The sequence below is a fragment of the Humulus lupulus genome, chromosome 2 (assembly GCF_963169125.1).
Source record: "Humulus lupulus chromosome 2, drHumLupu1.1, whole genome shotgun sequence".
Classification (NCBI taxonomy): Eukaryota; Viridiplantae; Streptophyta; class Magnoliopsida; order Rosales; family Cannabaceae; genus Humulus; species Humulus lupulus.
Window position 1 is genome coordinate 52907412 of NC_084794.1, and position 14205 is coordinate 52921616.

The following is a 14205-nucleotide window of genomic DNA, read 5'->3' on the forward strand; positions in this document are numbered from 1 at the left end:
TGCGCCTCAATACCAAGTCTCCCAATCCAAAGTGTCTATCTCGAACCCTTTTGTTGAAATATCTTGTAGCCCTTTCCTGGTATGCAACATTTTTGAGCTGTGATTCATCTCACTTTTCTTCAATTAGGTCTAGGGATTCTGTGAGATGGGATTGGTTTGAGTCTTGGTTATCTGCCTCACGCCCTATAGTAGGGACTTCGACCTCAATTGGTAACATTTCCTTGCAGCCATAGGCTAGGGAGAAGGCTGTATGTTCGGTTGAGGTTCGAGTTGTCGTCTATAGGCCCATAAAACTTGTGGTAATTCTTCGGGCCATCTTCCTTTAGCTTCTTCAAGCCTGTTATTTATAAAAATCTTGAGAGTCTTGTTTACAGGTTCAACCTGACCATTTGCTTGAGTATGGGCCACTGAGGAGAAGCTTTTAACAATCCCATTATTCTCGCAGAACTGTGTAAACAACTCGTTGTCGAATTGCGTTCCATTGTCCGAGACTATCTTTCTTGGCATCCCATACCTACAAATGATGTTTTTTTTTTTACCACAAAGTCCAAAACCTTTTTCGAGGTGAATGTGGCCAGAGGTTCAGCCTCGATCCATTTTGTGAAGTAGTCTATGACAAATACTACATATTTGACTCCACCTTTTCCCATTGGTAGGAATCCAACAAAATCAATTCCCCACATTGTGAACGACCAAGGGGAGCTCATCATGGTGAGCTCGGTAGGGGGAATTCGAGGTATCGATGCAAACAGTTGACACTTTTTACAGAGTTTTACATATTCAAACGAGTCTGCCTTTACCGTCGACCAGAAACATCCTTCCCTTATTACTTTCTTTGAGAGGTTGTGCCCCTGTGTGATCTCCGCATAATCCTTTGTGAATTTCTTCTAGGATTTTCTTAGCTTCAGGTGAGTTTACACATTGCAATAACGTCATGGAATATCCTCTTCTATACAATATCCCTTCCAAGATAGTATACCTTGGTATTTTGTACATTAATTTTTGGGCCTCGTTCCGGTCTACAGGTAGGTTCCCAGTTTCGAGGTAATCGATTATCAGTGTCATCCAAGTAAGTTGCGATTGTATTATGTCAATTTCAACCTCGCCAGGCTCGGTTATGCTTGGCTCTGGAAAGAACTCCATTGGTACCACATTGAGTGTGTCAGCCTCCTAGTTGTGGCGAATCGAGCTAGGGCGTCTGCATTCGATTCTCGCGGAACCTACTCGATCACGTAGAACTCGAATTGTTCCAATGTCTCTTTGACTTTTTCCAGGTATGCTGCCATCTTAATCCCCTGAGCCTGGTACTCTCCTAACACTTGGTTGACTACCAACTAAGAATCACTATAGCAGTGTATGGCCTTAACTTTTAGCTCGGAAGCTACTTGGAGCCCTACTAACAGTGCCTTATATTCAGCTTCATTATTTGTAGCCTTGAAGCCAAACCTTAAGGTAGAGTGAACCCTATGTATTGATGGAGTTATTAGGATAATGCATGCCCCCGATTCGGTCTCGTTGGAGGATCCATCGACATAAAGTCTCGACAGCTCGTGAGTTGGGGTTATGACTTCTTCGTTGGTGATTGATGTACATTCGACTATAAAGTAAGCCAAGGCCTGACCTATTATCATCGCTCTCAGGTGGTATGTGATCTTGAATTGCTCGAGTTCAACCGCCCACTTTAATAGCTTCTAGATGCTTCAGGTTTCACTAATATCTGTCTTAGTGGCTGATCAGCCAACACATGGATAGGATTCGCTTGAAAGTGAGGTCGAAGCTTTCGAGATGCATGAACTAGGCATAGTGATAGCTTTTCCATCAATGGATATCTCAATTTAGCTCCCAGCAATCTTTTGCTGACATAGTAGACTGGTCTTTGTACTTTCTCTTCCACTCGAACAAGTGCTCCACTAATTGCATGCTCAGTTGTAGCGAGGTACAAGTTCAATACTTCCCCCGTGACTGGTTTGGATAATATTGGTTGCTCACCAAGGTTCTTTTTAAGAGCCTGAAAGGTGAGCTCTTTAACATCCCAATTTCCCTAATAAGGCTTAGCGCCTTGATTAGGGGGCCAAGAGGGAAGTGTAACGCCCTAATTTCTCATAAATTATCGAGAACACAGCGTTGGATCATAATCATAAATATTGCTCTTTTATTAAATAAAAACTTGAAAATAAATATATGGATCCATGGCTATACAAAAATAAAATAATTGCCTTTAACATATTAAAATGAGGAAATTTTAAATAAAACTTCAAAAGAACACATTCTTTAATATGATCCCCACGAATACATCACGAAGCTCCTGGGTCCCACTCGCCACCAGCCTTTCTATCATCAATTTTCTTTACAACAACATCATAAGGGGTGAGCTTCTAATCCCAATAAGGAAAATATAAACAAGAGTTAGTTATATAATCATTTAATCAACATATCCTAAATTACACAAGAGTCATAAAAAAAACTTATTTATACTAATCATATCGCATCACAAAACCATAGGTCATATCATAGCCTAAGTCATAATCTAAGTCATAATCATAGTCATATATCATAGGTCATAAGTCATAATCGTAACTATAGTTCATAGATTATAATCATAACTATAGGTCATAATAACAAGAAAGATATAATAAAAAGATAAGTGCTTATACAGGGGGTGGCAATTAAACCCCGGACAAAAGTCCATCATACACCGGACATCAACTTAGGTCCATCATAAAATTTTGGCTACCAAGCCTACCGGACATAAGTTCATCATACATCATTGGACACCTTAGGTCCAGACACACTTACCCCTTTATTGTACTTGAAATGTTAGGTCATACAAAACATAAACTAGATCATAAACTAAACTACCTCATTTTCCTTACCAAACACCGGGATATTGGAGACAAGAGTGGGATTGGAAACTCCTAAAACCAAACATAAAGAAACCATAAGTCCTCTAGAGAAAAGACGATGAAGAAAATATTTAAACCATCGAAAAAAGACTTACCAAAAACCTTAAGTTTGAAAACCTAACCAAAAGTCATTACAACAAGTTAGGTTTTGAAATAAAAGGAAAGAATAAGAAGAATGGAAATGGACTAAACCTGAAGATTAACGGTACCGTAGATAGCTTAGAGCTTCGATCTATACCTCAAACACCGAAATCACACAAAAGCTTACTTCCCAAGTGTTTAGAAAAGCTTAGATTGGAAAGCTTTTAACCCCAAAACCCTAGTATTTCTCTCTAGAATGAACTTAGTAGCTTGAAGGCTCTGAAATGTGCTTGAATGATGAAGAGAATGGCTGAGTGAAGGGTCCTATTTATAGAGTTCAAGGAGTGAAACTAATTCCCATTTAAATGAATAAATAAATGATTAAAAATACATTTTTCGCTCAACAGATACCCAGAACTCGGTAAAAAACTTTCAAGAACAAGTCAATGTTGTTGAGGGCTGTTTCTAGTTCCGGGTTCCACGAAGATTCAAAAATGGCTACTGAAGCCGATATATCGCCTCCTATAGATGATATATTGCCTACACCATAATCCTGAGGGTCCGTGGTTTCGTTCGTGCGAAGTCGACATGAATTCTGTATCAACATAGGTGATATATCGGCCCCAATAGCTGCGATATATCAGCATACACTGATATTTTAAACACGTTTTTGCACACTTTCAGCACACTTGAATTTGTTTAAACCACTTTGACTGAGTAAAATGTGATCCTAACAGATGAGGAAAGGTTCTAGACCTTCTAGATCTATCCTTTATTAATAGATTCATCCAAAATGCTTAAATCATTAATAATCATACATGTGACAAGTGTCACGTTCTTAATTATTCTATCTAAACCTTATGTTATAATAAATAATATTTCTAGGACCAGCTATATTAATTAAACCTTATGTTAAAATTAGTATTTCTAAACCATAAGTTAAACTTATAAAAACCATAACTATTTCTACGAGTTTCTAACTAAATCTCTGCTTTGACCAATATCCACGAAAACTAAAATTCCCTAACTATTTCTACTACTACTAAGTAAAATTTTGAGACAAAAAAAATCTCGGGATATTGCTCCCTCATATATTCCTCCAATTCCCATGTGGCCTCTCTTTCTGTGCTATTGCTCCACAAGATTTTAACCATAGGGACACTTTTGGACCTTAACTCCTTAGTTCCCCGCTCTAGAATGCGTACTGGCCTTTCTTCATAACTGAAATCTTGTTTTAACTCCAGAGCCTTGTAATCGAGCACATGGGATGGATCTGATATGTATTTTCTCAACATCGATACATGACTAATGTTATGCGTTTCAGCTAATGATGGTGGTAAAGCCAACCGATATGCTACATGCCCTACTTTATCCAATATCTCAAAATGACCTATAAACCTCGGGTTTAACTTTCCTTTCTTTTCAAAGCGCATAATCCCCTTCATCAGAGAAACTTTGAGAAAGACTTGATCACCTACTAAAAAGTCAACAGTTCGCCTTTTAGCATCGGCATAGCTCTTCTGGCAACTTTGAGCGGCAATAATTCGTTGTCTTATGTTTTCTACTGCCTCAGTTGCTTCTCTTACAGCCTCAGGTCCTAAATATCGTCTTTCACCAACCTCATCCCAATGAAGTGGTGATCGACATTTCCATCTATATAGCATCTCATAAGGTTCCATGCCTATTACTGCCTAAAACTGTTGTTGTAAGAGAATTCTATCAATGGAAGATACTTGCTCCATGATCCTGAAAAGTCTAACGCACATGCCCTCAGCATATCTTCTAATATTTGTATGGTATGTTCTGACTGACCATCAATTTGAGGGTGAAATTCCGTACTTAGTTTTAACTTAGTGCCCATTGCACGTTGTAGACCTTTCTAGAACTTTGATGTGAAAACCGATCCTCTATCAGAGACTATCGTCTTTGTAACTCCATGTAATCTCACTATATCTGCCACGTAAAGCTCTGCATACTGCTCGGTGTTATAAACTATTCTTACCGGCAAGAAGTGGGCAGATTTTGTGAGTCTATCTACTATCACCCAAACAGAGTCATGCTGCTTGGCGGTCCTGGGTAATCCCATCACAAAGTCCATAGCTATATCTTCCCATTTCCATTCAGGAATCTCTAATGGTGGCAAAGTTCCAGCGGGTCTCTGATGTTCAGCCTTAACTTGTTGACATGTAAGGCATTTTGCTACACATTCTGTAATGCCCCAAATTTCCTAATAAGGTTTAGGACCTTGATTAGGAGGCCGGGAGGGCCATAATTGATTTATTATTGTATTTAATGATTATATGCATGTTTACGTGAATTATATTATTATATGATGGTAAATGCATGCATATGGGTGTATTTATAATGATAAGGGCATTTTGGTAATTTGGCCTGTTGAGGGCATATTTGAAAATTGGGTGCATATTGTAATTTGTGAATGAGATTTCATTATTATGGAGATATATTCGAGCTATTCGACATGAGACGGTCATATGTAATGGATTAGCGGTTTCGTCATAGTGGGGTCAATTTCGGGGTAATAGAAATGTTTATTTGGTGATAGATTGGGAATATTTGAGATCATGGTGAAATTCTGGAAGTTTTGACTATAGTGTCCCCGGGAGTGTTTTCGGGACCCCGAGCACTAGGTTTTATTTGAGGTTACTTAAGCTTGAAGTAGCTTGTCAGATAAGAACGTACGTTAGAAACTTCTCGTTCTCTCTCAAAACAGTCTGTTTTACCGTTCGAGCATTTTTGAGGAATCTTGAGTTCTAGGAGTCGGAATCAAGTGAGGGTCGAGGTATAGCGATCCTAGGAAAGATTAGAAGCTTCTTAACCGAAGGATTTGACAAGAAACAACCCAATCAAAGGTAATCTAAGTTTGAAGTTTTAAGTTTTTAAAGTTTTTAAGCTTAGAATTGGACTTTGTTAATTGTTGAGTTTTTGGTTGGTTTGAGCTTTGGGTTTTGAGGGTTTTGGAGTATTGGGAAGCTTGGGAACTTTGATTTGATGATTGGGGAATGTTTGGGTATGTTTTTGGAGGATTTGGAGTGTTTAAAACGTGTTTGGGAATGGCCCAGGGTTGGGGGCCGCGGCCCTAGTTCGATGAAGCAGGTGTCAGGAATTTGGCCTTGCTGGGCGCCGCGGCCCTTGATGGGGGGGCTACGGCCCTTGCCTCAGAGAACCCTGGGGGCCGCGGCCCAAGGTGCTAGGGCTGCAGCCCTTGCCCTGTTTTCATCCCGTTTGCTCGTTTTGACCCTGGGAACTTAGCTATGGGCCTCAGGAGTGACCCTACTACTTGTATTAGTTTGGATTGGTCTCTTGGAGGCTAGATATTGGTGTGGAAACCTTTGATTATCATGTTATTGATGGTGTTCCATATTTGGTTATGATTATGTGACCGCTTAGGGCTTAAAGGTTGATCGTTCTCAAGGGTCGTTTTTATATTGGTTCTAGCTCGAATCTGAGGTAAGAAAACTGCACCCTGTGTATATGTGACATGCATGGTTATTATCGGGACATGTTGGTTGATTATCATGTATGACATGCATGGCTATTCTTGATGCATGTTGGTTGACGATTAAACGTGACATGCATGGCTGTTATTGGTGCATGTTGGATTGCTGGATATATTGCATATGATACATGAGAAACTTGTGATTAGGACATGCTTCGTATATTGAGTATGATATTATTTAGAGCTTGTGCCTCTGTGGTTGTGCATGGTCCTAATTGTACTAATACATGTTTAGTAAGCATGTTTAACACCTTGTCTATGGATATGGAACATGTGATATATGATTGGCAGCATGACTTACTTGTGTATGACACTGACTAGTCAGGGACCGACTCTAAAGTCGAGAATCACGCATTGAATGGCTCTATGGAATTAATGCTAGACCGACCCTAAGGTCGATGAATCATGCATTGAATGGCTCCATGGCATTAATGCTGGACCGACTCTAAAGTCGAGAATCGTGCATTGAGTGGCTCTAAGGAACTAATGCCAGACCGACCCTAAGGTCGATGATCACGCATTGAATAGCTCCATGGCATTAGTGCGAGACCGACCCTAAGGTCGAAGAACTTATAAGCGCTTCCCTGGTCTATGACCAGATGTTTATAGCCAAGGTATATGACCCCGGTGAATGTTTGTCACATGGCTAGGGGACGCTGTCCATAGCACGACTCTAGAGTCGGGAGGAAGGTTATGTTGGTGACCATTCACCATGCACCTGTCCTGATCAAACTTATGAAAGAATCACCTATCAGTTAAGCTCTGGTGACCCTATCGTCACATGGCTTCTTTCAGGCCCGTGGCTTGTCACATGAGTTTGAATTTCATATTTCCGTATATGAAAAGAAGTATAAATATCCCCATATACCAAACGCTCATTAATGAATACTGCATCCTCAAAATTGTACCCCTCCCATGGCATATAAGCTACTAATACATTTTTTCCCAAAGATAGTTCGCCGCCAACTGTCGCAGCACCGTCTGCTAAAATATGTCCCTTTTTAATACATTTACCTCGTGCAACTTGGGGTTTTTGATGCATACAAGTATTTTTGTTGGAACGTTGATATATAACTAATGGAATGCTTAAAGTATCTCCATTGCCCGATAAAATGATCTTGTCAGTATCGGTATAAATGATCTTTCCCTCATGTTCGGCTATAGCGGGAACTCCGGAATCTAGAGCCACCTGGGATTCCAACCCAGTTCCAACAATGCACTTTTCCGATCGAGAAAGAGGAACTGCTTGACGTTGCATATTAGAACTCATTAAAGCACGATTCGCATCATTATGCTCGATAAAAGGAATGAGGGAAGCTCCAATAGAAAAATATTGGAAGGGAAAAATATTTCGAAGATGAACCTGTTCCCATTCAATAGTCAGGAATTCTTGACGGTATCGAGCCGGAACAACCTGTTCTTCCTGACTACCTCGATTCAGTGCCAAATAATTTCCTGCCGCTACCATATAGTATTCATCTCGACTTGGTGATAAATAAAGCATCCGTACTTTTTTTGATCTCTCAGAGATTTCATAAAACAGACTTTCTAGAGATCCCCAATGACCAATCCTCGCATGAATTGATAAGGATCCAATAAGTCCAACATTGATTCCTTTGGACGTATCAATAGGACAAATGCGTCCGTAGTGACTAGGGTGGATATCTCGTATCCGAAAACTAGCAGTTCGTCCTGTCAATCCTCCAGGGCCCAGATAACTCGATTTTCTCCCATGAACAATTTGTTTCAATGGATTTGTTCGATCCAAAACTTGAGATAATGGGTGTAATCCGAAAAAAGATTCATAAGTAGTTGTTAATGTAGTTGAAGTTACCAAATTCTGAGGGGTCGGTATCAATTTATGCCTAATTGCCCCACTCATAGTTCCTCTAACCATATTTTCTAAACGAACTAGGGCCAATCCAAATTGATCTTGTAAAAGATCCGCTACAGAACGAATATGTTTATTTTTCAAATGATTCATATCGTCAAGTATACCCATTCCGAATTTCATTCCAATCAAATGATCCGCAGCTGCCAATATATCTCGTGGTAACAAAAATGTATTGTTCAGAGGTATATCAAGATTCAGTCTACGGTTCATATTTCGTCGACCAATTCTTCCTAATTCACATCTTTGTTGAAAGAATTTCTTTTGTAATTCCTTACATAAGGATTCAGAAAATACCGGATCTCCGCCTACACAAGAAAATTGTTGATAAAACTCCAAAATGGCATTTTCTTTTGACTTAATTTTTTTTTCTCCTTATCATTCAGGAAAGACAAGAAAATTTCAGGGTAACAAACATTCTCTAGAATTTCCCTTAGATTTGAGCCCATAGCCGATGATAGAACTAGAATAGATATTTTCTGTTTCCTACTCACACGAGCCCATATCCTTGCTTTTCTATCAATCTCTAATTCTAATCTTCCTCCCCAATCTGATATTATGGTGCCGGTATAGACCGAAATTCCGTTATGGTCCAATTCTGACCGGCAATAGATACCAGGGCTTTGCAATATTTGATTGATCACAATTCTGTATATTCCATTTACTATAGAAGTTCCCAGGGAATTCATTAGAGGAATGTTTCCAATAAAAATAGTTTGTTCTTGCATATCCCTACTGGTTTTCCAAATTAATCCGGCAGATACATATAATTCAGAAGAATATGTGAGTGATTCATATACAGCATCTCTTTCTTTTATCAATGGTTCTGCCAATTGATATGTTTCCACAAATAATTGGAATTCAATTTCTTGATCCGTATCTTCCATTTTTGGAAACTTATAAAGTTCTTCTGTTAAGCCCTGATCAATGATCCTACAAAACCCTTCAAATTGTATCTGATTAAATCCGGGTATTGTAGACATTTTCCCATTTCCATCCCCAAGCATTTTTTTTTATTTCCCGTTTCTATTTATAGAAAAAATCCCATTATTTTCCCATTCTTCATCAAATAAGATAAATCGATATAGCAATGATGGAATTTATATTCTGTTTATTACTGAATCACATGAAATTTTACGTAACTCCATATAATATAAATAGATGGAGCAATACGTATGAACGGAGGAATAAAGAGAATTTTATTCTCAAATCGGAATTTGCAACAGATACAAACGGAAAGGGGGTGATAAATTCCACTTAGACTTAGGGAGTTTTGTATAGAATAGCAATCAAAACAAAAAGTGATTCAATTTCTACCATTATTATGATATTCCGTATTCCAAATTCCAATTGAATACCAGAAATGTATTCAGGATTTGATCTGTTCAATGAGATAAAGACATAATAATCAGAAACAACATAGAATTTCTTTTTTTAGCACTTAACGTTTTCTTCAATTGTTCAAAAAAGAATTTACAGAGAAGAGAAACATTTTTTCACATTTTTTTTAGTTGAATTCGTAGAAGATGTGAAATGTATAAATAATGTGTAAGTAAAAAAAACAGATACAACTACAGCTATCTATATATAAGCTCCCTCTTTTCTATTATAGCTTTATTCGGAACAGCACCTGCCAGGCTTTATCAAAATTTCTCGTTTATATATTCAATCGATTCTAGAAAAATTGTAAAAAAAAAATTGAAGCACGAGAATTTACTGAAAATTACCTATAGACTCATATACAGATAAGATACCTGATTCGATAATATATATCTGTGTAATAATTTATGTTATGGGGTTTACATATACCCATAATTGCTGTTATAATTCAAATTGAGAAATATTTTTTTATTGACAGAAAAAAATTAGTTATGTATCCATTTGAATTTTCTTATATCATTACCATTAGGGAAACACAATTTTAGATTCAAATTCAAGAATCGTTCATGAATTCACAATCAATAGTTAATAGTTAACGGTTCAAATTTGTCCTGAATTTTTGCTTTTATGACCGAAACCCAGATGTGATTTTTCAATATAAACTGAAAAGAAAGTTTTTAGATATTCGATATTTTAAGATACTATACAATCAATCGAAGGGGTTGATCCAATCCAAACAAAAAAGGAAGGATTTCTTTTAGGAAAGGGATTAAAGAAAACGAGATTCAAAATACAAGTACAAAAAAAAAAAAGAAATTTTGTCATCTATTTTGTATCATTTTGGCGGCATGGCCGAGTGGTAAGGAGAGGGACTGCAAATCCTTTTTCCCCAGTTCAAATCCAGGTGTCGCCTGATCAACAAAAGAATCGAAATACCTTGTTTTGTTTTGCTGATATAACTTGTCAAATTTTTTTCCAGCAGAAGCAAGCGCAGAAAAAGGACTCTTGAGACTTGCTTGATTCGAAGTATCTGGGGAGATTTTGTTCTCTAAAATGAAAATGCTGTAAATCCTTTCGCTAAGGTTTAAGGAAGGAAAGACTATAGTCGTGAAAAAAAAAACAGGTAAATTTGGATATGATAGCCCTTCCACTACTAATGGAGTGTCGACTGATTGGGTCTTGAATTAGATTGGATAGCCGAACGAGTAATCTAATTTAATTGCTAGTTGCGGAAAGAGCAGAAGATACTCTGTCTACATACTCATTCATCAAAGTCTCTGAGCACTCTGGCATTCATTCAATTTCATATAGTAATTTAATTTAATTAAATGAATAATTGGCTTTTACTTAATTTATTTATAAATTAAGTATAATTAAGTATTAAGTAAAAAAATAAATTTTTACTTTTTGATAACCTCTAGTCAAGAACGTAATAGGGCGTCTTCCATTGTTTTATAGCGAAAATTGGCACTGGTAAGATTTAGATCAAATAAATGGGAAAAATGAAAAAGAAATAGGGGTATGCGGTAGATAATGATCTATCTTGAGTCTATATTTTTATACTTTATCTTAATGAAAAGAAGGGCGACAAAAAATGGGTCTTATCTTATTATTAACTTAACATTCCTTTGAGACTTCTGATACTTCCAAGGCAGTCTCTGCGTATTTTGCTTGTGCTTAATATTTTCCGATTATACTTGAAATCTTCTAATTATTAAGAACTGAATTGGATTTATTGCTTTATCAATGGTCTTGGATCAAAACAAAAACCCCTTTTGACTCTGCGCCGGTGATTCTACTATTATTAGTGAACAATAATTGAATAATTCCTTCATAGAAATCGAGGACATAATTCCCATGGATATAGTAAGTCTCGCTTGGGCTGCTTTAATGGTAGTCTTTACATTTTCCCTTTCACTCGTAGTATGGGGGAAGAAGTGGACTCTAGAAGTACTACTAATTGAGTTTAGGAATAAAACTCTTTCAATTTTTTAATAGATCGTTTTGTTGGGCAAAGCCTTTATTTTTTTTTATGTCACGATTCCCATTTAAAAATGGAATTTGAAAATATTTTCATTTCGAAATTCTATTGTATTGGATTCTAGTGGATTAATGTATTCTATAAATAATATAGGAACTCTTTCAATCAAACAAATATTGCAATTATTCCTATGTTCGTATTTCAGGAAGTAAAAGGACTACAAACGGTCAGAAAATTATTCTAATCGAATTATTCATAAATTTTATATATGGACAATAAGGAAGAACGAAACCCTTTTTACTTTTTTCAGGATCTTCCGTCAACTGCTCAATCAATTACTTCTTCGTGGAATAATAACAAGAAAATTACTTGATTTTCTTTTATTATATTATCCCCATACCCTTCTTTTTTCCTTCATTAATTTGATTCTTTCTTTCGATGGATATCGGAATTCCATATAATTCGAATTAAAAATGAAAAAGAAATCTAGGAATTAGAATCATAGGAGTAAGAGCTGTCTTGCGATCATTTCAGATTGATTGGAATCAAGACAAATCAAATAGATGAAGCAAAGAAATAGAATTGAGACATACTACTATGTACATTATATATATATATGGAATTGATATCTATTCTAGATATAGAAAGATAAGATAATAATGTCGATTGATATATATTAAATTAATATATATTAAATTAATCTCTATCTTCATAGAACAAACTTTATAGAGTACAATAACAATACTAGTATAGTATGGTAGAAAAATATTTTTTTCTACCATACTAGATAGTATCTCATAGAATACTGCTAATTCTAGTTCGCTCATTTCATTTAAAACACGAAATTGGAATCATTTTTATTGTATTTCTTCTCTTCAATCATTGATAAGAGGGGAGCTATGCTCATTATTGTGACTTATGGCTATAGTCACCTATTTTCTTGGACTGATAGTCCTGAATGGTTATTATGATCATTGTTGATATTATATCATGCTTTATTGTGTTTTCTTGCTGGGCTTTGGCTCACGGGTGCTACGTGGTGCAGGTAATGGCAAGAGGAAGCTGGTCCATCCTTGAGTTGAAGAGCTTAGGTGATGATGTGTACATATGCAGCTGCTCATCCACCACGGCCGAGGTTTAAAGTGGAACTAGGGTTGAACCCTGTTTTGCCGCTTAGAACGGCCTGTTGTAAATATTTTATGTAATAAACTCTGAAATTATATTTTTGGGATCCCAATGTATATGTTAAACGTTCTAGTGAAACGTTACATCCTAACAAAAGTTTTTAATCCCTAAATCGCTAATCATACTTAGTTCACGATTTTGGCCAAATGACTCGATTAGCGAGTTTAGCACTGTTTACAAGGCACACCGTAACGGTCCCTAGAGTTTGGGGCGTTACACATTCTACTATGTCTTTCTTCATCTCTAGCTACCAGCACATTGTCTTGACATCGTTGTACATCTTGGTCAATCCCAGGTGAATTGAATACAGAGTAATGTGCGCTTCTTTCATAATATTTTCTCTTAATTCACCACTTTCGAGCACACATACTCGGTTCCTATATCGTAACATGCCTTCTTTTGTCAAGGAGAAATCAACATTTTCTAAGCTTTGTAGTACTGCCTTCATCTTAAGAAGAAACTCGTCCTCTTGTTGTTTCTCCTTTATTTCTTCTATTAGTGTTGACTTGATCGTGAGGAAAGCTAGTTGTCCAGTCATTAGCTCAATTTCGGACCTCTTAATATCATCTTGTAAATGTTGAGATATCCCCTTAAGTGTTGATATGTTTCCGTAACTCCGCCTACTAAGTGCATCTGCCACAACTTAGCCTTTCCTGGATGATACAAGATCTCACAATTATAGTCCTTTACTAACTTTAGCCACCTCCGTTGCCTCATATTGAGCTCTTTTTGCGTAAAGAAGTACTTTAGACTTTTGTGGTTTGTATAGATTTCACACTTTTCTCTGTACAGATAGTGCCTCCAAATCTTTAGAGCGAAAACCAGTGCTGCTAATTGTAAGTCATGGGTCGGGTACCACTGATCATACTCCTTTAGCTGTGTCGAGACATATGCGACCACTTTTTTGTCTTGCATCAAAACACATCCAAGTCCCTGCTTCGACATGTCGCAATACACCACAAACTTGCCCTTATCGTTTGGGATGCATAGAACTGGGGATGATATCAGCTTGTCCTTTAACGTTTGGAAGCTTTCTTTGCACTTCTCCGTCCATACAAATTTATGTTGCTTCTGTGTCAAATTTGTTAAAGGTGTAGCTATTTTGGAGAACCCTTCAACAAATCGTCTATAGTATCCTGCCAACCCCAGAAAGCTTCTCACCTCCGTGGCACTCTTTGGTTTGGGCCAGTCCTTCACTGCTTTAATCTTGGCTGGGTCTACTTTTACGCCATTTTTAGACACAATGTGTCCTAGAAATTCCACCTTC

At 37.1% G+C, this 14205-nt stretch overlaps 1 protein-coding gene across 1 annotated transcript; it reads right to left on the reverse strand.

Moving 5' to 3' along the window:
• Positions 1 to 234: 234 nt before the first annotated feature.
• Positions 235 to 9433, reverse strand: LOC133814262 (DNA-directed RNA polymerase subunit beta-like). Its single transcript, XM_062247250.1, has 3 exons — positions 8804 to 9433; positions 7272 to 8750; positions 235 to 514 (listed from the first exon to the last, which is right to left on the reverse strand). The coding sequence occupies exons 1-3, from the start codon at positions 9397 to 9399 to the stop codon at positions 235 to 237; spliced, it is 2355 nt and encodes a 784-aa protein (XP_062103234.1). The 5' UTR covers positions 9400 to 9433.
• Positions 9434 to 14205: the final 4772 nt, after the last annotated feature.

Excerpts from the sequence above, each read along its gene's own strand:
- LOC133814262 (XM_062247250.1), bottom strand. The coding sequence starts at position 9,399 with ATGCTTGGGGATGGAAATGGGAAAATGTCTACAATACCCGGATTTAAT. Across the intron at positions 8,751-8,803 it reads GAAATTCTAGAGAATGTTTG|GTCAAAAGAAAATGCCATTT; the intron begins TTACCCTGAAAT and ends AAAAAAAATTAA. Across the intron at positions 515-7,271 it reads AGAAGCCATGTGACGATAGG|GTATGGGATGCCAAGAAAGA; the intron begins GTCACCAGAGCT and ends CATCATTTGTAG.